This window comes from Simochromis diagramma, unplaced genomic scaffold (assembly GCF_900408965.1).
Source record: "Simochromis diagramma unplaced genomic scaffold, fSimDia1.1 OVJJ01000308.1, whole genome shotgun sequence".
Taxonomy (NCBI): Eukaryota; Metazoa; Chordata; class Actinopteri; order Cichliformes; family Cichlidae; genus Simochromis; species Simochromis diagramma.
The window spans coordinates 3539927-3563799 of NW_024386785.1; the positions used below are offsets into that span (position 1 = coordinate 3539927).

The 23873-nt window shown below is 46.9% G+C and overlaps 2 protein-coding genes across 4 annotated transcripts; one reads left to right on the forward strand and one right to left on the reverse strand.

Annotated features, from left to right (window-relative positions):
- The first annotated feature begins 1100 nt into the window (after positions 1-1100).
- Positions 1101-16242, forward strand: LOC120728126 (6-phosphofructo-2-kinase/fructose-2,6-bisphosphatase-like). Of its 3 annotated transcripts, none has more exons than XM_040022873.1 (14): positions 1101-1584; positions 8915-9040; positions 10232-10328; positions 11129-11195; positions 11384-11458; positions 11544-11600; positions 11907-12028; positions 12715-12922; positions 13008-13154; positions 13241-13345; positions 13594-13723; positions 14008-14070; positions 14240-14304; positions 14605-16242. In XM_040022873.1, exons 1-14 carry the CDS (start codon positions 1500-1502, stop codon positions 14662-14664), a joined length of 1407 nt encoding a protein of 468 aa, XP_039878807.1. In that variant the 5' UTR covers positions 1101-1499; the 3' UTR covers positions 14665-16242. The 3 variants fall into 3 exon arrangements, with proteins under 3 accessions (XP_039878807.1, XP_039878809.1, XP_039878808.1); XM_040022875.1 differs by lacking the exon at positions 1101-1584 and adding an exon at positions 1665-2017; XM_040022874.1 differs by lacking the exon at positions 1101-1584 and adding an exon at positions 6183-6774.
- Positions 16243-16797: 555 nt separating this feature from the next.
- ndnl2 (necdin-like 2) lies at positions 16798-22996 on the reverse strand. Its single transcript, XM_040022915.1, has 11 exons — positions 22943-22996; positions 21711-21771; positions 20055-20174; positions 19901-19964; positions 19503-19582; positions 19326-19420; positions 18937-19016; positions 18804-18846; positions 18653-18715; positions 17241-17355; positions 16798-17159 (listed from the first exon to the last, which is right to left on the reverse strand). The coding sequence occupies exons 2-11, from the start codon at positions 21756-21758 to the stop codon at positions 17058-17060; spliced, it is 810 nt and encodes a 269-aa protein (XP_039878849.1). The 5' UTR covers positions 21759-21771; positions 22943-22996; the 3' UTR covers positions 16798-17057.
- Between the last annotated feature and the right edge of the window lie 877 nt (positions 22997-23873).

Sequence of the window (23873 nt, forward strand, 5' to 3'; positions counted from 1 at the left end):
TTCCTGCTCAGCTGGATGTGAATCTGTAAGGAAAACTGGAACGACGCTGTTAAATACAGACACGGTGGAGAAAATGTGACGTATCTAATCTATAAAGATGCCCATTAGTGCCGCCTTGGCCTGGGTTACCTTCCCTCCACTCATTCATACATGTGCCTACAGTGTGCATTACTTCGCACAGAAACATCCCAGCTAAAAAATAAGAACACCTGCTGGCAGGTAACGACCAGCCGCCCTGCTGCCAGCCCTTATTCAATTAGAAAGGCCACATTGCCTGTCACAGCACCTCCCTGTGGTTACATATAGAACTGCGCAGGCTGTCGCAGCTTTTAGCAAACATGCTGCACCTTTGTGACAATTTATTTCCTCTGTATTTACATTTTCTCATATCCCACTTTTTGTCCTGATAATACAGACTACTGTCTACACAGCCCTCCACCAAATCTCAGCATAAGGCCGTTCTTTCTGATTCTGGAAGAACTGTTAAAGCACATATTATCATGTACAGTTAGGAAGAGCAGATCCCAGCAAACTAACTACGGAGCAAGGAAGAGTATGTCTGCGTTGGACACATTAATAATGCTGACACGAATCTACAAGCTCTGCAGGACAGATATTCAGTATTTTATCTGAGGACTGTTTTCTAATGCTGGAAGCAAAAGTGTTTAGGATGTCACGTGTCCTGTATTGTGTCCTGTATCCTCTCTGTAATCGTATTTGTGCAGATTTATTAATCATGTTCAGGTCCACACGATTTCTGTGAGACTCTGCTAAAGACAATCAAATGTGGGGCACAGTGTCTGAGGGTGGATCACACTGTGTATGTCCACCTCAGGCACGGTCACCATGGGAAAGGGTCTGACTTTTAACTCTCTGTGACGTAAAAGCCTGCGACGAGCCGTCTGCGTAGATTTTGCGTGTTTAACGTCAGCGGTGAGTTCTGCCTGACTCTGGCTCAGCTGTCCTGGAAAGTGAAAGCAGTGCAGAGGGCCTCAGGGGCCATCGGGGGTCGGAGGGTGTGGGGGTTGGGTGCATTCCCGCCGACAAACAAACCAGCTCCTTAACGGCCAACAAGCACGTGACCAAGCGTCCTCCACACGAAACAGTCCCGTGACCTTTCGGGTAACAGTGTCGGGGGGGCCCTTTAAGACTCTGTGACAGGATGACGGCAACGAGGTGAGAGCAGAGCGCGCGCAGCATCACGACGATCCCCACAGGAAGGACAAAGAGGAGGAGGAGGCGTGGCACACGATGGGCGCGTCATTAACGCACGGGCTCGTGCTGATGTTTACGATGACAGAAGCGTGAGACGTTAAACCTGCAGGACTAGTTAGTCTGTGACAACGAGGACCGGCCTCTCCGCTCCGCCCAGCACCGCCTGGCTGGCTCCACGCTGCCTGAGCGGGCAGAGACACGCACCGTGGCTGCATGCAGCAGGCACGGAGTCATAACACACAAACAGATATTGCGACGCGGTGAGCCACGAGCAGATCTGCGGGATGATGAAAGGAGAGCGGATCGCAGCAGCCGGAGGAGACACGCAGGGGGCCGCGGGGAGGACGCTCCGGTTCCAACGGCCGCACGGTGAGTGACGGGCACGCGTGCACGCGCACTGGTTATTGGTTAGCAGCCTGGTTATGTAATAAACACACACACACACACACACACACTTCCTCTTATTTCATTCATTCCCGCAACACACTGTGTGCGCGTCACCGTGACGCAAACTGTGGATAATGTCATTGATTAGTGGGCAGAGGGCGTGATCATCATCATCATCAGGAATACTGTTATAGCCAATCAGCGTGCGCGCGCACACACATTATATAAGGACTGCGATATATCGGGCCTGCTGTGAGCGCGCATATATGTCACAGCGCGCGGTCTTTGAGCTGCTGTCAGGCATGTGCTGGGTGGTGCTGCTGGTTTGATAAGACACGACCCGCGTGGGGAATGGAGTCCAGGGAGCAAAGCGCGCACCCCATGCGACGGCGGCGCGTGCGGTGTGAGAGCACAGGTGAGGTTTGTTTCCCTCATTCAGAGAAACGCACCGCTGACCTCCCCCAGGTCGCACACTTGACTCATTTTTGGTGAAAACACCTGAAGTCTGGCTCGATGGTCACGTGAAGTGAGAGCCAATGCAGGGCCGGATCCGCTGTCTGAGAGGCCGCGGGCAGAAATCCGAGAGTGGGCACCTTTTAATGCTGGAGGAGTGGACGACTTTGAGCCTGCGGGGTGGGGAGCGCGTGCTCGCACGGCCACTTTTATTTTTATAAAAACGCAGCCTGACCAGCAGCAGGTCCTGTCTTTGGACTCTTATCAGTGTGTAAGCGAGGGATGTTCTGCAGTGTGGTGGCGTGGCTACAGCTCACTGCATGGTCAGCGTGTCTGGGCCTTAATCGCCACCGTGTCAGTGCTGGGTTTCACTCCTGTGATAAGAAGCAAATATGTAGTTGAGAGCAGGATCATCTGCAGTACGTCGTGCGGTCAGGCCTGACGAAAGGTGACTGATGGTGACTTCAGTTAATGACGACAAAGTTCACGTCCCGGCTCGGCTGCAGGGAGGTCTTTCCACTCTGAGGTCTGTTTGGTCAGACTGTCACAGCTCGTGTGTGACTGGCGCTCTGTGATGGTTTCTTTCGTGTTGACATGATTCAATCTCGCTCCGAGCCGTCTGTGACGTGTGCAGCGCTTTTAAAAGACGTGTTTATGTTGAGCATAGCAGTGAATGCTTGGCTGCTTTGCTCTGTCGTGGCTGTAACTTGGTCTCTGGTCCAGTCCTGGGTGGGTTTCTTTTTTTAAACTAATAACTGTGACTTTTGTCCACTCCGAGCTGATAAAATTCCCGAAGGCATTTTTGGTCAGTTTTCAGTCCTGACTAAAAACACAGACACACTGCATGCCTTTCACACAGCTTCCTTTCATGAAGGAAGGAAGAGGCATGAAGACAACAATGCTTCACTGGTTTTTACTGAAATCTGACTTGTGGATGGATTCAGTTTGTGTCCATGTCAGTCATTTAGAAATAATCTTTGCCGTGTTGGGTGTAAACCACTGAACTACAGAGCCACTAAAATATACATGAAGTACTCAGGCCTGAAAATAAACTTTAAGTTGGCAGAAGAAACGTAGCCGTTTGCTTCATTAGTCTTTTTTTTAAACCTCGGTGACTGAAAACTGATGACCTCTGACCTCAGATTCTTTGGTTTTTAGTGTTCGGCTCACTGTTGAAGAAAACTGTGACGTGGGAACAGAAGCGTGACTTCGTAGGAAATGTTCTTGCTCAACTTCAACTTCTCTGAGCTGTTGATGACTTGAGCAGATGTGTGTTTCACATGTGACCCAGCTCCTGTTTGCTCACTGGGAGCTTCAGCAGAGCAAACAGCAGCTGCCTCTCGCTGCAGGAGCTGCTTATGTTTACTGACTGATCTGTGTTTATATGTTCTCAGTACTGCACATCATTAATATTTTAACTTCTGTGTAGAAGCTAAAGTCAGACCCAAACCACTAAAATGGCATGTTTTCCCTTTATTTAACTCTCATTTATTTGTCCCCAAAATTCAAATAAAAGTGAGTGATCCATCCACGGATCCATGTTTTCGTGACCGTGGGAAGCTCGAGTACCCGCCGAGAACCCACGCAGACAACAACACGCAAACTGCACACAGAGCGACTCCAGCTGGCCACTGGTGCACTGGTGCAGTGGTTAGCGCCGCTGGCTCACAGCGAAAAGGTTGTGAGTCCAGTTTCAGTTCTGTACAAAGCTGTGTGTCTGCTGCAGCGTGCAAACAAGGACGGTAACAGGATGTAGTGTGACGGGCGTTTAATCTGAAGATGCTCGCCTTGAGCTGTGTGCAAAGGTCCACGTGTTGGTCTTACCTTAGATAAGCTTTCTGTTTGCGTTCTGATTTTATGTGTTTATGGCAGCATCACGCTGAGGAGACGAGTGGAAGCCTCTGTCTCCTCACTCCTCAGAACAGCGTGCCGTCCTGTCGGCGAGCCTGTAACGCCTGTTTGCTGCCGTCCTGTCATTTACTGCCATCTTGTGGCCACTGTTGGTTACTGTCTCTGAACGCTAGCTTTGACAAAAAAATTGATGTCTCTAATAATGAAGTTTTTATGGGGGGGTGACAGTCATGTCAGGTAGACTCAGACCTGACCTGACTGAAGACCTCAGTTTCCCTTCTCACTTCCCTGTTAATCGCTCTCGCTCGCCCTCTTCTGGTGTAATGTCTGCTGAGCGCCGTTTTATGCACTTATGCAGCTGAAGTCTACATGTTGCTTTACCATAAGTATTATAGCGTCCCTCCTCTGTCTGTCTGCGTCACTCTGTGAGACAGAGCAGGACAGGAGGAGCTAACTCGACTGTAAATAAGAGCCGTCTGCTGAAAGGAGATAAACTGAGATAACGAGGGGAAAACTTTTTTTAATGTTGCTTAACTTGCAAAGGAGTGACGTTCAGTACCGTGCAACAATCGTGAGCCAATTTCATTTCTCTGTATTCTGCTGGAAAATGGATGTAAGGATTTATTGAAGCATGTTCAAAAAGATGTGTGGGATTAAAACGTATCAGGCAAAAACGGATTTCTGTGAATGTAAAATGAATATTTTGGTATGATCGCCTTTATTTCTCTGAACTCTCTCAGACAGATTTCTGTCATTTAAGTGTCTCCAGTCATTTCTCTTCAGGCTTCTAGAAGGACGTTAGGAGCTCTTCTCAGACTGTTTCTGCTTTGTTTTGTTCTCCGTCAGGATGATCCCACACTGCTGTAGTAACGTTGAGGTGTGGACTCTGTGGAGCCCAGTCTGATGGCAGTGCTTCACTCGGTTTTCCTGCCCGGGTATATTTTTACTGCAGGTATTCTCCTACTCCCAGTCAGGTGCTTTGCAGATGGCTTTAAATGGCCGCTGCATTTAGAAGTTTTAGCGAACACCACTCGCTCCACTGCAGCCTGAACCATGACAGAGCCTCCACCGTGTTTCACAGACGTCTGCAGGCTCTCACCAAAAATGTAACTTGGCACACGTCGGCCGAGGGCTGCACAATTACTTGTATTTGATGTCCCAGAATTAAATGAGCCATCAAAGCAAAGGCAAGCCAGGCGCTCCCTAAATAAGCAGCCGACCACTCGTCTATATGAGCCAATCACAGCCTTTCCCTGCTCCATGCCTGGAGCAGTAACAAGGAAAATGTATCTGTGTGTGGCACTGCAGACATGGTGTTTGGTAATACTTCATTTTTAAGGCAGCTGATGTTAAACATGAAGGCATCACATGCACAGAGTGCTGCAGAGTTGTGTCTGCAGCACAAACAACACCAACTTCTTCGGCCAGCTGAGGGACTCCATCAGCAAAGACTCCATTAACATAATTAATGCATTAAAGCCAACGCTGCAGTGCAGCTCAGACGTGCGGGGGTCACCAGAGTCTTTTACAGCAATGCAGAGATTTGTTTACAGTGTAACACACATTTTGTTAATCGTGACAAATAGTTGTGGTCTCAGTGTTGATCACAATGATGGCGATTATCAGGTAAGCTGTAACTGTGCAGCCCTACCTCAGCCTCTCCTCTGGGGTTTGTCCTCCATTCTCCGGTTTCTTCATTTATTTATTTAATTTTTTAACGACACACTGAACACTTTGCTTAGATATGCTAAGATTTTATCCAATAGCTCTTTGGAAATTCGTTCATTGGTGCAAAAATACTGTTTTATGCATGTCAAACGGTGAAGTCTTTGGCATGTTTTGTGACACAAGTAGTAGTAAAGTGTCTGGAGTTGGGTTCATTGAATGATTCATTGGTCAGCAGTTAAAACATTCCTCTGAAAATGGTCAGGCACAAGGAGTGGACCGAAAATGGGAGAGAACAAAACAGGTTTGGCTCCTTGGAAGCAAAATCAAGACGTAGCACTGTGGTCACGTGAAGGTGGATTAATGATCGTTAATGCAGAAAGGTCAGGATGTCCAGGCACAGTCTGATCTGCTCGTTTCTTAAAGTGTTTTTGTTTGGTAGAAGCTGTTTTCCACACATGCAAAAACATGACTGCCTCTAATAATTACATTTAAAATGCATTTAATGAATTTGTGCAGTTTGGTTTTTCTGCTCTTGTTCCTTTTTAATTACATTCGTGTGTGTGTGTGTGTGTGTGTGTGTGTGTGTGTGTGTGTGTGTGTGTGTGTGTGTGTGTGTGTGTGTGTGTGTGTGTGGTTATCTCAGGACTGGATTTAAATACAACAAACAAGTCAGTCACCACCCACATGGTTGATATTAATGAAGACCTAGGTCATGTGACACACACACAGGCCTCGGCTGCTTTCATTGGGTGTCAGCTGATAGAATCACAATAGAGCCGCTCAGCATGGTTGTTACCCGTTTGTCACGTTACACCACTTCCTGTGTGCCGGGACAAAGGTTACTGCAGCACATGGTGATTGGCCTCATCGTAGTCTCTTTTACTGACTGACAGGCCAGCCGACCAATCAGAGGCACCGCATCCTCTGCCGCAAACCAAACAGGTGTGCTGCTGAAGCTCCTCCCACTCTGATGTGGTGTGAGAAAGTTCAAAATCTGAACACAGCTGGGAGAGCGCCTTTATCCAGTCCTCCTGTTCACACACACACAGACACACACACACAGCGCAGATACAGAGGAGAGGTTCACACAGACACACACACACCTGGCTGTTGAAGCCATGTCGCAAACACTCACTCAGAATCCTCTGGAGAAGACCTGGGGTCCATGGATGCAGAGCAGGCTGAACAGACGGCGAGGCTGTAAGTACACAAGCGCACACATGCAGCACATGTGCGTGCACACACACACACACACACACGGTTCGCGCTGTGATGCCTTATTTTGCTTTGACATGCTGATACTTGTGCGTTTTCTTCTGAACAGCTTGTGTGGATTCACCAGGTGTGTGTGTCTGTCTGTGTGTGTGTCTGTCTGTGTGTGTGTCCTGACGGCCATTCACCCTAAAGGGTCGCTGTGTGATTGCGTGCGGTCAGACAGACTCAGACTCAACAATAACACGACAAATGTGCATTTAAAGAATTTTGTAAAGTACAAAGTGAAACTAAACATCTAAAGAATCACAATAACAAAATATTTTGAAGAAAGAGTTACAAAGTATGAAAACTAGGCTGTTGGTGGACAAGTGTGTGTGTGTGTGTGTGTGTGGCGAGGCTCAGCCTGCCCGAGCGGGCGTTTTGCCCGCCCAATCAAACGTCAGGACCGCACGTTTCTGTTTAACCGGCAGCGCAGAAAAAACACCAGAATCATTTCTAGCTTATGATTGGGTGGCAATTTTCCGATCTTCACCCCCCGACTGAAGGAAAAAATTCCCACCACACAGTTATAACCTTATCAGTGCTGGAGTGTCTGACTCTGACCTCAGAGCGGTCGTGTAGCTGCTGATTCTCTGCTGTAAAGTCCACATTTCTGCTGCTGATGTGACGTCTGTATATATCTGAGTGCATGCAGAGGGCTGTTGAAAGTAAGATCCCACACGGAGCAGCTGTCAGAAGAAGAAACAAACGAATGTCAGGTTCCTCTCAGATCTTCCCTGAAGCTTTCACTCAGACGTGTTAACATTTTGCAGCTTTGTAAGCATTGAACGGGCAGCCTAACAACGAGGGGGGGCGACAGCAGCAGGCAAACACCTGAAGAGGAAACTCACCGTTCCTCACCACACGTGAACAACCAGTGCTCACTGCTGCTTTCTGAGTGCTAAAGTTTTTATTTGGATCCTTTACCAAAGTAAAAGCACAAGAATACGTGTGACATTTCCCTGTGACTGCTTCGTCTGTGCAGTCGGAGTGTCTGCAGCCTGCGGTTGGAGCTGTGGAGATGTCACAAGATGGGTCTGAGTGGTTTTAGGGTGATTTATGGTCTTAACTCCACATTATTTTCAATCAGTAATCAGGTGTGATGTATTTATATGCAACAGACACACAAACACAACGTGCTTTACAAAAGCCAACGACAGCAAGAAATGAGATCAGTGCTGATGTGGGAAAAGGAAAAAAAAGAAAAACACAGTAAATGAGAAGAAAACGCATTTCAAAGAACAGCAGTAAACTTCACTGACTTCAGCTGCACTTCCTACTTAAACTACAGTAAAGTGCAGAAAGGTTGGGAAACAAACAGATGAAACTGAAGCGATGACAGAAGAGAGAAGCTCGCCATGAGCTTAAAATCACCTCCTTTCTGTACGGCGAACGTGTGTCTGTGGGAGGAAAGATTACAGCCTGTGACTCTGAAAAATGACTCGCGGTCAGACGGTGTTCCTTCTTATCACCAAAATAACATTTAGTCCAGCTCGAACCCTCCGTGGCACACTTGTACTGACGTCAGCGAAGGAAAGCTGTGCAGTCAGACATTGTTTACGAGATGAGGGAACATGGTTGTGTTGTTGCTGCCTCTCCTTCACAGCCAGGCTTTAACATTTAGATCAGGATCGTACGGAGGACCGAGGCTTCAAAGAAATGGATGAAATAAAAAGGAAGTAGTTCTAATGTCTTTGACACATTTTTACATAAAAAACACAGAAAGTAATTTATAAACATTTACTTAAATGTATTTATTTATTAAGAGAACACCCAACAACCATGTGTCCCCTTTAAACAAGCACTTTGGCGACAGCGGGAAGGAAAAACTCCCTTTGAACAGGAAGAAACCTCCGACAGGCTCGGGGAGGGGCGGGGCCATCTGTAGAGATGCTAGCATTGTAATGTAGTAGCTGGAGTATTTTGCAGGCTTGTGTCAGTATTTATAAGACTGATGTGTTTGAAATGTTCGTCTGACTTCAGATGGTAAAACTTTCACGGCTTCTTTGAGACGTCGGTGTGTTTTCCTCCTCGGACACCTGCGCTGGTCACCTGCAGTCACCGTCTTTGTGTTTGTGCGTTTCAGCCTCGGTGCCCCAGTTCACCAACTCCCCGACCATGATCGTGATGGTGGGCCTCCCGGCACGAGGGAAAACCTACATCTCCACGAAGCTCACCAGGTACCTGAACTGGATCGGCGTCAAAACCAAAGGTATCGGCTGCCAGCGCGGGGCTAAACTGACACACCAGGCCGTCGTCACACAGATGGAAACACATCTGTTAGTGTGAGCTGTAACGCAGCTCGTGTTCGCAGGTGCTGTTTGATGCAGCTTGGAGTGATTTCTGTAAACCTTCACACAGACTCTGACTGAGCAGCAGAGTAATAACGTTTCTCAGGTCAAAGCTTTGTGGATAAACAGGCAGGTTACAGAGATGCGGATGAGAGCAAAGGAACTGTTTGGCCGCGGCGTTTCTGGCTGTCCGGACTTTATTTGGTCTGCTGTGTGTTGCCAAAACACTTCCAGGGCACTGAGGCCTCCTCAGGACTCTGAAGGTGCTCTGCGGTATTTGACACCAACATGTTGGCAGCACATCCTTCAGAGGATCCTAACACTCAGATTTCAAGGATCTAAAAAGTTCATTCCAGTCAGCATGGCTCTGATGAGTCTGTTGATGACATTTAAATGATAGTAAGGAGATTTCCATCCTCGGTCATAACAGCTGTAAGCTGTGCACATACTTTCTTCTTCATCAGTGCAAAAATCTGTTATTCTCCACACGAGTTTTCCATCTGCTCTTCTGTTCACAGTGAAGCTGTACGGCTTTATGGAGCAGAGCTTGTGTTTAGAGACCGAAGCAGAAGTTTTAACATGGGAGTCTTATGGTGTCCTGCAGGTTTTAGATCCCACCCGGGGTCAACACACCTGAATCACATGATTAGTTCATTATCAGACCTCTGGAGAACTTCAGGACATGTTGAGGAGGTCATTTAGCCATTTGAATCCGCTGTGCTGGATCAAGGACGCATCTAAAACCTGCAGGACACCGGCCCTCGAGGCCTGGAGTTGCCACCCCGGGTTTATGGGGACGGACTGACTGCTGGAGCTTCTGCTGGATGTTAGAGGAACTGCAGTTTGGTCTTTTTCAGCCGTCTGAAAGCATCGTGGGTCAGAACGTGTGCTGCTGTCAGCCACAGTTACTGCTCCTTGTTTGTGTTGTTATAATCCTTCACGGCTCGTTCTCCTAACCTGTGATGGTCACTGCTAAAAGTCAGCAGATGGCATCCTCATTAGCATGTTTAGCTGTAAGTTTAGTCTCACCTCTAATCTCTGAGCGTTGTTAGCTCATTGCTACAGATCCAGACCCTGACTGTGTCAGCAGGATTGTGTTCTCTGTGTTCCAGTGTTTAATGTGGGGCAGTACCGCAGACAGGCCACCTGCTCCTACAACAGCTACCAGTTCTTCAGACCCGACAACGAGGAGGCCATGAAGATCCGCAAGTACGAACCCTCAGCTGCACGTGTGCCACACCTCAGCATTAAGGCGTTAGTGTGTGAGGCTGTGTTTATGAAACCCACAGCATGTTGCTTCAGAGGAGCCAGACTACGTCGTCATTTTTAAAGTGCTCGTGAGCAATACGAGTCCAACTCTCTGAAGGTCTTTAAAAGTTACTGTTTGGACATTTGCTGCTTTTTCTCCCGTTTTCAGTCCAGTTCTTGTACCTGAGCTGTGAGTCGTTTAGGCGTAAAGACTGAAAGTGACCGTATCAGATATTCATTTTCAAGCTTGTTAGAATCGTTCACACTTTGTTTTTAGACTTTTGTTGTTGAGTCATAAACTGGCCTTAAATAATCTGTGACACAAAGTGAGATGGGAGCTGGAGCAGTTCACTGCAGAGCTCACCGTCCATGATCTCGGCCCCTCAGCCCCTTCTTCAGTCGGTCGCACTGACCTGTAACTCTCCACAGTGCTGCTCACCGTCCATCACGCTCCAAGATGAAAACGTGGAAACAAAAACATCCATTTGATGTCCTGCAGATAAGATGAGCTTTTGTAGCGCTCACAGTGGTCAGACCACAGCAGTATTTAACAGACTTTAAACACTCACAGCTGTCCAGCTGTTCTTTGGCATAACTGAGGTGCATGAAACTCAACACACGTGCACATACGTGGAAATGCAGCATGAACGGCTGAAGCTGTTTCCTACTTTCCTACCAGCGTGTAAAGATATGAGGGGTGAGTCCCGCCTGCTGACAGTGTCATACATCGTTAACGTGTCGGTTTCTGTGTCGGCACGCAGGGCCTGTGCCGTCGCTGCCCTCCAAGACGTGTGCGAGTACATCAGCAGGGAGCAGGGTCAGGTGGTGGTGAGTCAAACTCAAAGTTTCCTCCAAACTGCTCAGCAGCACGTTTTTGTTTGTAGTGGACACACAAACACAATATTACAGTGACAAATCAGATCTCCCTAAAACGCCGTGAACACAAGTCATCACATCCTTGTGTGAGCAGCTGTTAAAGTCGGTCAGCGTGGTCTTATTGAGTTTGTCTCTTGAAGGTTTTTGATGCCACGAACACCACCCAGGACCGCAGAGAGGTCATCCTGAACTTTGCCAAAGAAAACGGCTACAAGGTCAACTTTCTTTCTTTCTCTTTATTAAAAATAGAAATGTGTTCGTCAAACCTCTGTGCCAGCTTTTGTTTCCCTTCCTGTTCAGGTTTTCTTTGTGGAGTCGATATGTGACGACCCCGACATCATCGCTGAGAATATTAAAGTAAGTGAGCCGAGGCGAGTCGCTGCTCGGAGCCGGGATCCGGTGCGCTTTCAGTTTGTTTTTGTTGGAACGGGCTGAACCGAGCTCGCTGTGCCAGCCCGCGGGTGTCTTGGCAGGACCTGGACTGGTTTTTGTTCCACAACAAAAGCGTGGAGAAACCCTTCCTGCAGCTTCTCCGTCCTTTTCTCTTGTTTCCTCTTCAGTTTGGCTCGTTTCAGACTTCATGTTGTGCGTGCAGCTCACGTCTCTCTCAGCATGTGCCCTGCTTTAGTCGTGACTTTTCCCACTCTCTCTGCCTGAAAACAGCAAGTGAAGCTGAGCAGCCCGGACTACGCCGGCTGTGACAAAGAGGAGGCCGTGGCCGACTTCCTGAAGAGGATCGAATGTTATACGATGACCTACGTCCCCCTCGATGACACCAAGGACAGGTGACTGCCCCTGCTGTGGAAAATCAGCTTCTGAGTCACATCCACACCTCGTGGTTCACTGTTAGCGTGGAGGCAGATCAGCCACACTCTCTGTTCATGCTAAACTCATAAAATAACCTTACACAGAGAATTTGGAATTAAACTCCATCATCATCATCACATCAATCACTCTGCACGGTCGATATTGGTTTGAGTTGATGCCTCTGAAGCCCATTAAATATGACAATATGTTTAAATTGTAATAAATTGTGGCGCGAGAGCTTTACGGCCGTCCGTCTCAGCTGGTCCAGCGGTTGCACGAGCCAATAATACGGCAGGATTCCTCACATGACTGTGGCTCAGGAGGCTGAGCGGTTTGCCCACTAATGGGACAGTCTGTGGTTGCATCTTGGGTGAGATCCTGAAGTCGTCCCTGAGCATCCATCACACTGAGAAAAACAAAATGCGTGTGCATTAAGTACAAATGTAACTAAGTACAAATATGATGGCAGAAGAAATGAACAACTTTAAAGAATGAAATCTTTATAGGAGCTTCACATTGATACATCGCTGCGTGACAGGTTGTTGGTCCTGCGTCTTCGGACTGGGCGATCTGTGTCTTTGTTACGTAAACGCACCGTTGTGTCCAGCAGAGGAAGTTAAAGAGGGCTGACGCTTTTGGGTCTGTTTTCCTCGTCTTTCTGCAGGAACTTGTCTTACATTAAAATCTTCAACGTGGGCAGCAGATACCTGGTGAACCGGGTCCAGGACCACATTCAGAGCCGGATCGTCTACTACCTCATGAACATCCACGTCACCCCGAGGTCCATCTACCTGTGTCGCCACGGTGAGAGCGAACTGAACCTCGTGGGTCGCATCGGAGGCGACTCTGGGCTTTCCTCTCGCGGGGCGAAGGTTCGTTTTTTGTTTTGTTTTTTTTAAATGCACCTGTGATCTCGGGTCATGTTGTTGTCAGTGAGATTTTTCTCTTGTCCGTCAGTTTGCCAGCGCTCTGGGCACCTACATGCGTGGGCAGTGCATCAGCGACCTGAAGGTGTGGACGAGCCACATGAAGAGGACCATCCAGACCGCAGAGGCTCTGGGAGTCCAGTACGAACAATGGAAAGCTCTCAATGAGATCGACGCCGTACGTAAAGAAACGGCTCGGCCGCTTCACGCAGATGATTTCTGCTCGTAGGAGACGAGTCTGACTTCCTGTGTGTTTCACTTCAGGGGGTTTGTGAGGAGATGATGTACGAGGAGATTCAGGAGCATTTCCCCGAGGAGTTCGCGCTGAGGGACCAAGACAAGTATCGCTACCGCTACCCTAAAGGAGAGGTGGGTGTGGACCCTGCGTACAGCTGCTGGCCAGCAGGGGGCAGCTGCTCTGGCTGTGTAATAGGAGTCACTATGAGTTTAGGTCTCTGTTGCATGTTTTACTGAATAAAACATTAAAGCGATTAAAAAATAAATCTGGTCCCATTTTGAGTCAGATAATAAATCCGAGTGTTTGATGACAAGAGGAGCCTCGTTCAGCTTCACGCGTTGACAGCAAAGTGACTGATGTCTAACTGTGTGTGTCTCAGTCGTACGAGGACCTCGTTCAGCGTCTGGAGCCGGTCATCATGGAGCTGGAGAGGCAGGAGAACGTTCTAGTCATCTGTCACCAGGCAGTCATGAGGTGTCTGCTGGCCTACTTCCTGGACAAGAGTGCTAGTAAGTGGTTCTTCTGCAGTGGCTTTGCTGAGGCTCGCCTTTACGCTCATGTTTGTGATCGAAAGGTGATTAAAACCAATGTTGTTTTGAATTATTCCCATAAATATCACCCTATGAACCCACCGCTGAGAGTACAGGATCACATCTTGTTTATCTTTCACAGGATTTTTTTTGAGAATGAAACAAATGAAGAAACGATGATAGATTCCCCGAGTTTATTTCTCTGTGGTTAGAGTGATGGCAGCAGGCATGCTGTGGATAAACAAACATTTCTCTGTGTTCAGACGAGCTGCCGTACCTGAAGTGTCCTCTGCACACGGTTCTGAAACTCACGCCAGTCGCTTACGGTCAGTCTCGCCTTCTTCTGCCTCTGACTTTAACGTTAGTAGCATTAAAACAAGCTCTGCAGCGTAAACTAGCAAACACAAAGTAAGATGATGAAAGTTGTTTTTGAACGGCGTGCTGGTGGAGGAAGTCACGACGTGCAATCACAGCGTCCGTCTGTTTTTCCCTCAGGTTGCAAAGTGGAATCCGTCTTCCTGAACATCGAGGCCGTCAACACGCACAGAGACAAGCCGGTGGTAAATATGAAATATGATTTTTCTTCTTTTAAACACAAACGGCTGAACACAAGTCGTAGAGTTAACGAAACCTGAGACTGACCGAGGTGCAGAGGAACCGTGCACACTCGGTGAACTGATGGTTTTAATAATAAAAGTGTGTGTGTGTGGTGTGTGTGTGTGTGTGTGTGTGTGTGTGTGTGTGTGTGTGTGTGTGTGTGTGTGTGTGTGTGGTTCGTACAGATCAGTAAATGAACAGCCTGCATTGATTCAAAGCGCTGCGACTCTGTGCATCAGACTCAGTTTGACTTTCTTTCCCAGAACGTCGACGTGGACCGAGACCCGGCCGAGGCCCTGGAGACGGTCCCTGAACACATCTAGAGGAGGCCGGCAGGGAGCTCGTTTTTATTCACTGGTGGAAGTGGCCTTTTATTGTTTTTTAATTTAAGTAATCTTAGAGATCATCGCTGTTGTGATTGTTGCTGTTGTGACAGTTTGAAGCTTCACAACACTGAAAATGAGACATTTCTCTGTGGTAGCCTCTTTCCGTTGTCGATGCACTTTATAACGCAGGGCCGAGGCCGGGTGAAGAAGAGGTCTCGTCTACTGTAGTGCTGAACATGTGCCGGGGGGTCTGCGTTGCCGTGTTCCCTCCTCGACTCTTCCTCACCTGTACCTGTGCTGTAACCAGTGTCAGTCTGAACCGTCATTGTAGGAAGTTAACTGTCCACACTGACATACCGAACACGTGGTGCTGGTTACCGTCAGCGAGTAGAGCGTTGTTACAGATCCTTAAAGGACAGGTTGATAGGATTTTTAGAATTGCTGAAAAAGTTTTTATTCCTGGCAGTAAAACCGTCATGTTTGCTCTGGTGGTAAATGTACCAACATTTCTATTCTGATCTAATCGACTTCTTAAAGCCACGTTCACGCATTAAAGCCGGACTTCCACCATCACGCCCGCGGGCCTTCTTCCAGGGCAGAAATAAAACTCTCCCTGAGTCGTGTGCTTGGCGCCTCGATGCTGATAAAACACCCAGAACACGCGCTCTAAAACAACAAGGAAACACTTGATGATCATCAGGGGAAAAAAAAAAAAGAGTTAAAGTCAAGACAGAAAGCAGTTTAAACACCTATAAAACTGGACCCCAGCTATCGCCACCTGGTGGCCTTCAGACAGAATGCAGGTAGATGCATCCATGTTTTTACCGTGTCTGCGCCTCGGGACTTCTGCGAGCCTCGGCTCTGATTACCTTCAGCCTGTTCAGAAACTGTGATGATAGTTTAGTGTTTTAATCTCTTTTTAAACGGCCTGCGTTCATTTAAAAAAAAAAAAAAAAAAAAAAGATGGAGGAAAACCATCCCTACCCGGATATCCACAGGCGACTGGAATATAACCTGAGGGGTCGGTGATTGGATTCAGCAGGACTGGCTGACAGTGTTTGGTAGTTTTCAGTATTATTCATTGTAAAAGATAAAACAGAAATGAGCCCTTCAAAGCACACGACCCATAATTCCTGCGTAAAACATGAGGAGACAGCTGGTCCTGTAACTGCCCGATACCTCAATGTGCCTCATAAACACACTATCCATGACTGCTCTATGCACCCCACTCTTTAGTGGGGGAGGGAGGTCTGGTGCATCTTTTTTATTTTTTTCTGTGAAGTTGCACTGACTGTTCGTGGTCCTGATGATGTGTCCGTCCGCTGTAGTCCTGCTCTTTGTCTCCTGGACTCGCTGATCCAGGATCACTGGTATCATGAACTCACCTACAGGCAGGTTGATGTTAGGAGGGCGAGTGGTTCATTACAGGCAGCACAGACTGGTGTCGTACTAAAAGTCACTAAAGATCAATGAAAGCATCAGTTAGATGCTGGAATCAAAACGGCCACATCCTGTGGTCATTCGAGGGACTGCGTTTGTGGTTCCAAGCATCGGATTGCTGCTCGGATGAACGCTGCAGAATTAATAAGCTTCATGATAATAGTGAAGCCAAACACCTGCGTAGGCTTCCTTTGCAAAAGGAGTCGCACCACCCGTGTTAACACCTTCAGGTGTTCTTTAATAATAGTATACAGGATCAAATATACCTCAAAGCCTGCAGTTTAGGGATGTGCTCACCTGAGAAACTGTAGAAAAATGCACATTTTCCAGAGTAGGTAGCCCAGGGCATGTTTAAATCGAGGTTACCATGGTGATATGCTGTAGTTAGGTGAGCCAGGTTCATGAGACCAGTAAACCTGGATAGCGACTAACACTATTACTCAGATGTGATTGGAGGCCTCTGTGTGCTGGAGCATTATGTTCTGCGTTGTGCAGAATCACCCGGTGTAGCAATAGAAAATCAAACCACCTCAGGGGATCCTCATCTTCACAGTGTGAGTCAGTTTTACTGTGAGTGGTAGCAAACCTGCAGTGTTGAACAGTAATTCTGTGTTTAAACGGGACTCGTAGAGTAACCCCGCCCCCGTGTCACCAGCAACCAGTCAAATCAATGCAATCACTGTTGTTGGATCAATTATAAAAAAACTTTATTTTATAAACGTGAAAAAAAACCTGCTGTTACGTTAAAATCCAGGCAATAAAATCTAAATGGATACTGGACATGTGTTTTTTTTTCTCATGTTTAAAACGAAGGCTCACACGGGTCCAACACGAGGCTCTAATGTAACCGGGATTCACACTGTAACACGATCATTCCACAAAACGCTGCTGGTGCAGCTTCTCTTTCACACACGATAAATAAAAAGAAGGCAGGAGAAGCTGTCAGGTGGTTATCTCTGACTGCTGCTGCTGGTGGAGGCCTGGCTGGAGTTGGGGAGGGAGTGGGCCTGTCTGTACTGCTGAGTCCAGGTCTTAGGGTCCTGTTCATGAAGCTGAGATCAGACACAAAAAACCATCATTAGTGGCCACAGCTTCATCTGCAGGTGTAGGCGTGCTCTGCTCAGCAAACTTACTTCACCCATGAACTCCAGGATTTTGGCTTTCGACACCTCTGCGTCGGCGCGCTGACCCCAGCGAAACTCGTGCTCAATGGGCTCCGTGTGAGGGATCCGCACGTACTCCAGGTACCTGCACGCACGCACAAACACGCACGCACAAACACGCACGCACACAGGAATCAAACTGAGCATTAACAGAAAAGATGTCAAGTAAATGAGTGTGGAAGTCGATATAAACTGAACGTGAGCAGCGAGCTGCTCTTCACATCTTATAGAATAAAACATGATCTTCCTATAAACTAAGGTCGGGCGAACTGAAACGTCGATGCTGATCATCACATCTGGATACAGAAGTCGAGGCCTCCCAACAGGACCTGCGATCGCCCGCCTGATTATTTATGAGCTGAAATATAAAACTGCAGATAAAACTTAAAGCAGTAAAGAGACTTTGGGGAAAACCCATCAGCCACATTATAAGTGCTGATGGGCCGTCCACCATCTGTGACAATAACAAATAAATTCAGCCGATAAATCTGTTCAGTCTCCAAATATCTATGAGTCTTAAATCCTTATCAGCCGGGTTCACTTACAGATGTTGTGCCTGCTTCCACTGACAGCTGTGGGTTTAACTTCAGGGTAAATGAAAATTTCACACTTTTTTTTTTTCCTTTTACATTTTGATGAAAACCACTTTAAAAAAAACTCAACATCAACAGATCCTTTTAACCCAGACTGAGGAGTAATCACGTTAAATAATCATTATGAAACATCAGTGATGCTGCCAGCATGTCGCATGGAAGTCTTTCAGGTTGGAAAACATGAGTTACAATACAGCGAAAAACAACAGACGCTGAAGGAAAAAAGCCCTTTATGATCCACTGCAGCCTGTTTTTGTAGGAAAGCGATGCATCGTTCGAAAACAGACGCAGAAAAGTAACTGAAGACAAAATGTCAAAGAAATGCGAACCGAAACACAACACGTGGTTTTCTGACCGGTTTGGGAATGTTGGAGGAGCCGGTCCAGGCACGGTGCTGCGGTGCTCTGGCCTCCTGCGCCCTCCTGCTGCTCTGTGGTGTGGTATAAACCAGAGTCTACGGTCTGACAGACGCTGGCTCTGAACACACCAGTGCGCTACGACTACAGCGACCCTGCCGGGCTCGAACCCGCGACCTTCTGCTTACACGGCAGTGCCTTTAGAAGCCTGAGCCATCGTCAGACTGCAGGACGCAGGTACTTCACACCTGGCCTGTGCTTTCCAAGGTGGGGGAGGGGTTTACATGCTATCGGGTAATCAGATTACATCCAGTTCAGCGCAGTAACTTCACATCTTGATCAGAACTTTAAGCTGTCCTTGATCATTTGTGGCTGACCCCACAGTGACCCGGTTACCACGGTGACAGAGCCCATGACTCGGGTTGCTTCCTACCTTTGACGCACAAACTCGTCGGTGACCATCTTCCTCACGTCACCAAACTCCTCGTGCTTCTCTCTGCGCACAGCAAACAGAAACGTTTAAAGTCAGATTTGTGCCGACTCCTGACGGGCAGCTGGGCGCCGACTGAGGGGCGTGGCCTCACCCGGGGTCCACGCGCAGCTTCCTCAGAGTGTTCCAGATCAGATCTGTGCGACGAGGGAAGACAAGCGTGTCAAACTTGTGTCCTTCCACAGATCAACTCGCCTTTGTTTTATTTAAGGAAGACTGACACTCACTCTCTCTGACGACACCGCCTTTCATGAAAATGACGCTGAGGATCGCTAACAGCAGACCCATCTTTGGATTGGACGGGCTCCTACGCGCCACAGGAAACAGACACTTGTTACACAAATGCAGGTTTTCTGATGACGCACTGATGTTGGCTGTGTCAGAGTATAAAACACGCGGGTATTCAATAACTGAATCCTGCTGCTCGGCCTCAGCGTTTAACTGTTTAGGTTGTGATGTAACACATGATGTCACCACTAGATGGGGCTGCAGTCTCTGCCCACAGTTTCTTAAAGTTAAAGACCTCTCAGACTCCACACAGCGCACACAAACATTTGTACTGCTGATGTTTAGACGCTCGTTTCCCCGGTCTATGAATATATGCATGAATACTCACCTGACCGGCGAGGCTTTGTCAGGCGTCTCCAAATTATTGACCAATATGTACATTTTATTTTTAGGGTCGATTTCCACCAGCTTCAGGCCGAACACCTGGACAGAGCAGCAGAGGAGCGCCGCGCTGAGACAGTTTCACTTGCAAATCGTGACGCCGATCATCTCTGACTCTACAAACCTGGTCAAACGTCCGCGCCGCCCTCTTTAGGATCTCGGGGTAAATGTTTCGGTAATCCTTCACCACGTGTTTCACCAGGTCTGAAACGGCACGGAGGAGACGTTATCTTTCATTACTGTGCTTTATACGCGTGTCTGGGACATCCACGGCTGCGAGCAAGGTTTTAAAACACCTCGGACTCACAACGTCTTCTTCAGAGCCCGACACGACACGCTGAGCACTTTTATTTTTTCAAACAAACTGAAGCAGCCTCTGTTTTCGTGGCACACTTCTGTTCCTTAGCACTCAATTTAACTGTTACCCTCGTTTGATTTGACAGTTGAGCTGATATAAACCTCAGAGGGCTTTTCAGTGGAACGCTGCCATGTATTCAAACGCTCCCTGGCTGCTGTCTGTACCTGCTCGCCGTACAGGCATCTTCTTCTGGTCCTTCACCAGGAAGTACTGCACCACCTCAGCAGTCTGCAGACAGACGAGTGACAGAAAAAAAGAAATTAAATACATTTTACTGATCATTAAGAATCAAACTCTGGATTTCTCCTGGTTCTGTACCTTTTGGTCGACCTGTGCAGGTGTGAGCTTCTCCAGCCCTCTCTGCACCTGTGACGTACTCGGCTGAGTGAAGGTCGCATCCTCATCCTCATCCTGAGCCACCAAGTTGCCGGTGTGTCTCTACGTGGGAAAAATGTACATGGAGTCAGTATCTGTGAAACTCACTGACACCCTCAGATTCAGCTTATTTTTCTGTACGGTAACTTTGACTTTTATCAGCTGGCTGTCTAAAAGCTCTGGGACAAGATGGAGACACGATAAGGTTCTTGCAGTAATCGCCAAACACACGGACCTCCAGAGGGTCAACACCAAAAACCATCAAGTCCAACCAATCAAAGCTATTAGGTTTCAAAGAGAAGCAGCAGCGTCAACGAGCTCCTGGGCTGCATGCTGCCCCAAGCACCTGACTGCATCAGTCACTACGCTACGTTCACACTCCTTTCCTATGAAAGTTTGCTGCTCTGATTTCCCGGCAACGTCAGCGCAGTTTCTTTCAGCAGGTCGGCTCGGAGCCCACGCAACTTAAAAAAAGTCACTGGGAAGAGCGATCCAGCAGCCGAGACCAGTTCAGGATGGTTATGGTTGGTCTGAGCTTGCAGTTTGAACCCTCCACAGGTCAAAGCTAATCTTGCCTTTGCTGCTCCGCTGAGGCCTCAAACTCGCAGCCCCTATACTGATGTGAAGAAATATAACGCAGTTGGACTCTTTCTGTTGGGGAGGTTTGTTTGTTGTTGAGTGAAATGTTAAAATAAGCTCTTGAAATGATTTATTATGAAGGTGATATGAGCAGAGAGCACAAACATGCTGAGGGATCGGCTGTGTTGGTTCAGCGAGTCACAAACTAATGTGAACACTTGTGTCTGTGTTTGTATTTTGTTACATATGACAAAGTGTGTCTGTCCAGGAAGAGGACAGGTGTGTTTGTTTGCTAGTTCAATAAAAGGCTTCGGTTAGTTTGCAGTTTTGTCTTGTTATACAATATTTTAAATAAAAAACAAACACTTTTGGAAATATTTGTGTGATTTCTTCTTGTTTGTTTTGTACTATTTGAACACTACGGGGAGATGACAGTGCCAGCAGTGGCCCACAGCTGATTTACGTTTGAGACCCCTGACTTAGGCAAAGTGCCGATGACCCCGAGGTACCCCGCTGAAGATGTGGAAGGTTTCCCAATAAAGTGACCATTCAGACCACCTCACCGCCATCAGGGACCGGCCTGTTCGTCCAGCTGCTTCAGCGGTTTCTGCTCGTAGCATCTCTGATGTTTCTCAGCATGTGTTTAAGAAACCATGCAGAACTTTTTCTCCAGTGAAGACAGAGCAAACATCCAGAGAGCTGGAGCTTGTTTCTGCCCCTCTGCATCACAGACATCAAATTACTGCACTTAATTCAAACTCTATATCCCATGATGCTGAAGCTCCTATCATTGGGACACGTGGAGTGGGTGTAATAATTATTTAACATATGCCCTCACAGTTGGAATCATTTTTCCTGCATGGGCTGCTTTTTTTTCCCAGCTGCTGTGGTTTGATCTGGACGTGATCTTGAGTTTATACAAAGGCGTTCACCACTTTACCCTAGCACCTCTCACTACTGTAACAGTGCAGGCACTCGAAGTGAAAAGAATTTCTTCTGTGGTGGAAACGAAGGACTTACTCTCTGAGAGGAGCTCTGTGTGCTGGACGGTCTTTTCCTCTGCGTCATGGCGACACACCGCCTGATAAAGGAGACAGGTAGGGTGAACAGATGTGCCTCTTTAGGTTGGACTGCACAGCATTTTAATTTCCTGGCCCCCTGCACCACATCTCGAATAGTTCTGCAGTACATGCACTTTTCTAAAGTCTGACTTTCACATACATGAAGGGGAGGCTGTTTATTGTTATCTGAAGAGGATCAGCCTGTCACCAAAGGTCATTCTGTTTGCAGCTTTGCACAGCAGGAAATTATGGTGTGAGGTGATACATCGTGTGCATCATCGCTGGATTAAAAATGGTAAAATTGCCAGATGTGTCTGTACGGTGGCCCTGAGAGGCCAAACGGACTGCAACTTCAGAAAACACTTGCAAAAAGAAAACAAAACACAACGGAAATGTTTCTGGGGAGACAATAACCAGACGGACCAGTTGCACGAACCAAAACATGCTAACAAGTGCGCTGGGAGACACTTCAAAGAAGTGGATGAGAGGTAAATGTGCTGTAATCATATGATTCTAATAATACTACAGATATCTGGAATATACATGCATGCTTTGGTTCGTGCAACTGGTCCGTCGGGTTATTGTCTCCCCAAAGAGACCCCCCCCCACACACACACACACACACACACACACACCACACAGGCCTCCTACCAAAAAAAAAAACATTATAGAAGTTATTATAGTTATAACTTAATTTGAATGTTATTGGTTGAAACATGTGCTTGATCCACAAGCCCCTCAATGCAGTGAAGAATCCTCTTCACCCTCTGCAGGAAAGCAGCCCACAGCATGTTTACCGGCCTCCGTGATTGGCTGTTCCGTCTCACGCCATTAAAATCTAAGTACCGTAAAAATCAGAGTCTGTTCATTTCTTTGTAAGAGAGCAAACCAGATGTTAGACTCAGCGCTGACCTGTCCCACACAAACACAGTTTTTGCCGCACATTTATTCTGTTAGGACCTGATCGCCGCAGCTACACCGTGTGTGTGCGTTTCGACGCGTTTTAAACGAGAAAGTCTGTAGGTTGAACAAAAACAAAAACCCGGAAGTGACCACAGATCCTTAACGCGAAAACCAGAGCAGACAGCGTTGCTAACTCCGTGCCCTAAAATACTTCACCCGGATTTCCCGGGATAAAGCGTGGCTAACAGAAGCTTCAAATAGTCCGTATGTTTTAGAAAATGACTCACTTTGATCCTCCACCCGTTCCAAACGGTCAGATTCCCGCTAATAGGGCTTGTAGGCGCCTGCTGATGACGTCATTTGCACTTGCCGCTTTTCCTTTCCGTTTCGTTCGTCGTTGGTTTCACTCAGTGACTGTAAAAGTCATTGGTTTCATCTATTAATTAAATAAAAATTGAGTGGTTTATTTATTTATTCCCCCTGTGACAGTTTGATGGTTTATTATACCGAGAAAATTATTTTTATTTTACAAATTCGCCGGAATAATATTGTTCATTAGTTTATGTGTAAAAGGACCTAATTGGCATAATTACTAATGAACAGAAATATGAACGTTTGATAAAGAGATAAATAATCATACTGATATAACTCATGATTATATGATAAAATTCATGACGCACACAGGAGGACAGGCGTGAGAAACTACTGAAATTTATTCTACAGCCTAGCATATTTAAAATGAAACTAACAGGAATTTCAGAAATCCAAGAGAAGCTTCATACTTTATTCAGTTAAATTGATATTTCTTTCAGACCTCTGCAACTGTTGACTTTTCTTTGGCTGTTAGCTTCTGTGATTGGTAGGAAGAGCACATGTGTAATTTTGAAATGAGCTTATTAACTTATCAAAAACCTTTTTATAATAAGTTAAAAAGTCTTCTCGGCATTCCATTGGAAAGTGTACCAGCCTCTGTATGAGATAAATATAAGTGTCCATATTAAAGACGAAGCTACAGACCCTTTCATCCAACTATGAATATCTCCATGTAATCCTCTGGATGAGGAAAAATCACTTTTGTTATTATTACTTTTTAAAATTATAATTAAAGTCCCATGTTTATTGTTGCGCCAGTCTGATATTTGAGAACATAAAATTTCTGGAAAAAGGTGCGTCAGTCTTAGAAATTCTTGATTTGAACAGTTTCAAAAGTAAAATACTG

Coding starts and splice junctions, on each gene's coding strand:
- LOC120728126 (XM_040022873.1), top strand. CDS start 1,500: ATGATGAAAGGAGAGCGGATCGCAGCAGCCGGAGGAGACACGCAGGGG. Junction 9,041..10,231: donor GATCGGCGTCAAAACCAAAG/GTATCGGCTGCC, acceptor TCTGTGTTCCAG/TGTTTAATGTGGGGCAGTAC. Junction 12,923..13,007: donor TTTCCTCTCGCGGGGCGAAG/GTTCGTTTTTTG, acceptor CTTGTCCGTCAG/TTTGCCAGCGCTCTGGGCAC.
- ndnl2 (XM_040022915.1), bottom strand. CDS start 21,758: ATGACGCAGAGGAAAAGACCGTCCAGCACACAGAGCTCCTCTCAGAGA. Junction 19,421..19,502: donor CGGCGCGGACGTTTGACCAG/GTTTGTAGAGTC, acceptor TGCTCTGTCCAG/GTGTTCGGCCTGAAGCTGGT. Junction 18,716..18,803: donor AAGCTGCGCGTGGACCCCGG/GTGAGGCCACGC, acceptor TGCTGTGCGCAG/AGAGAAGCACGAGGAGTTTG.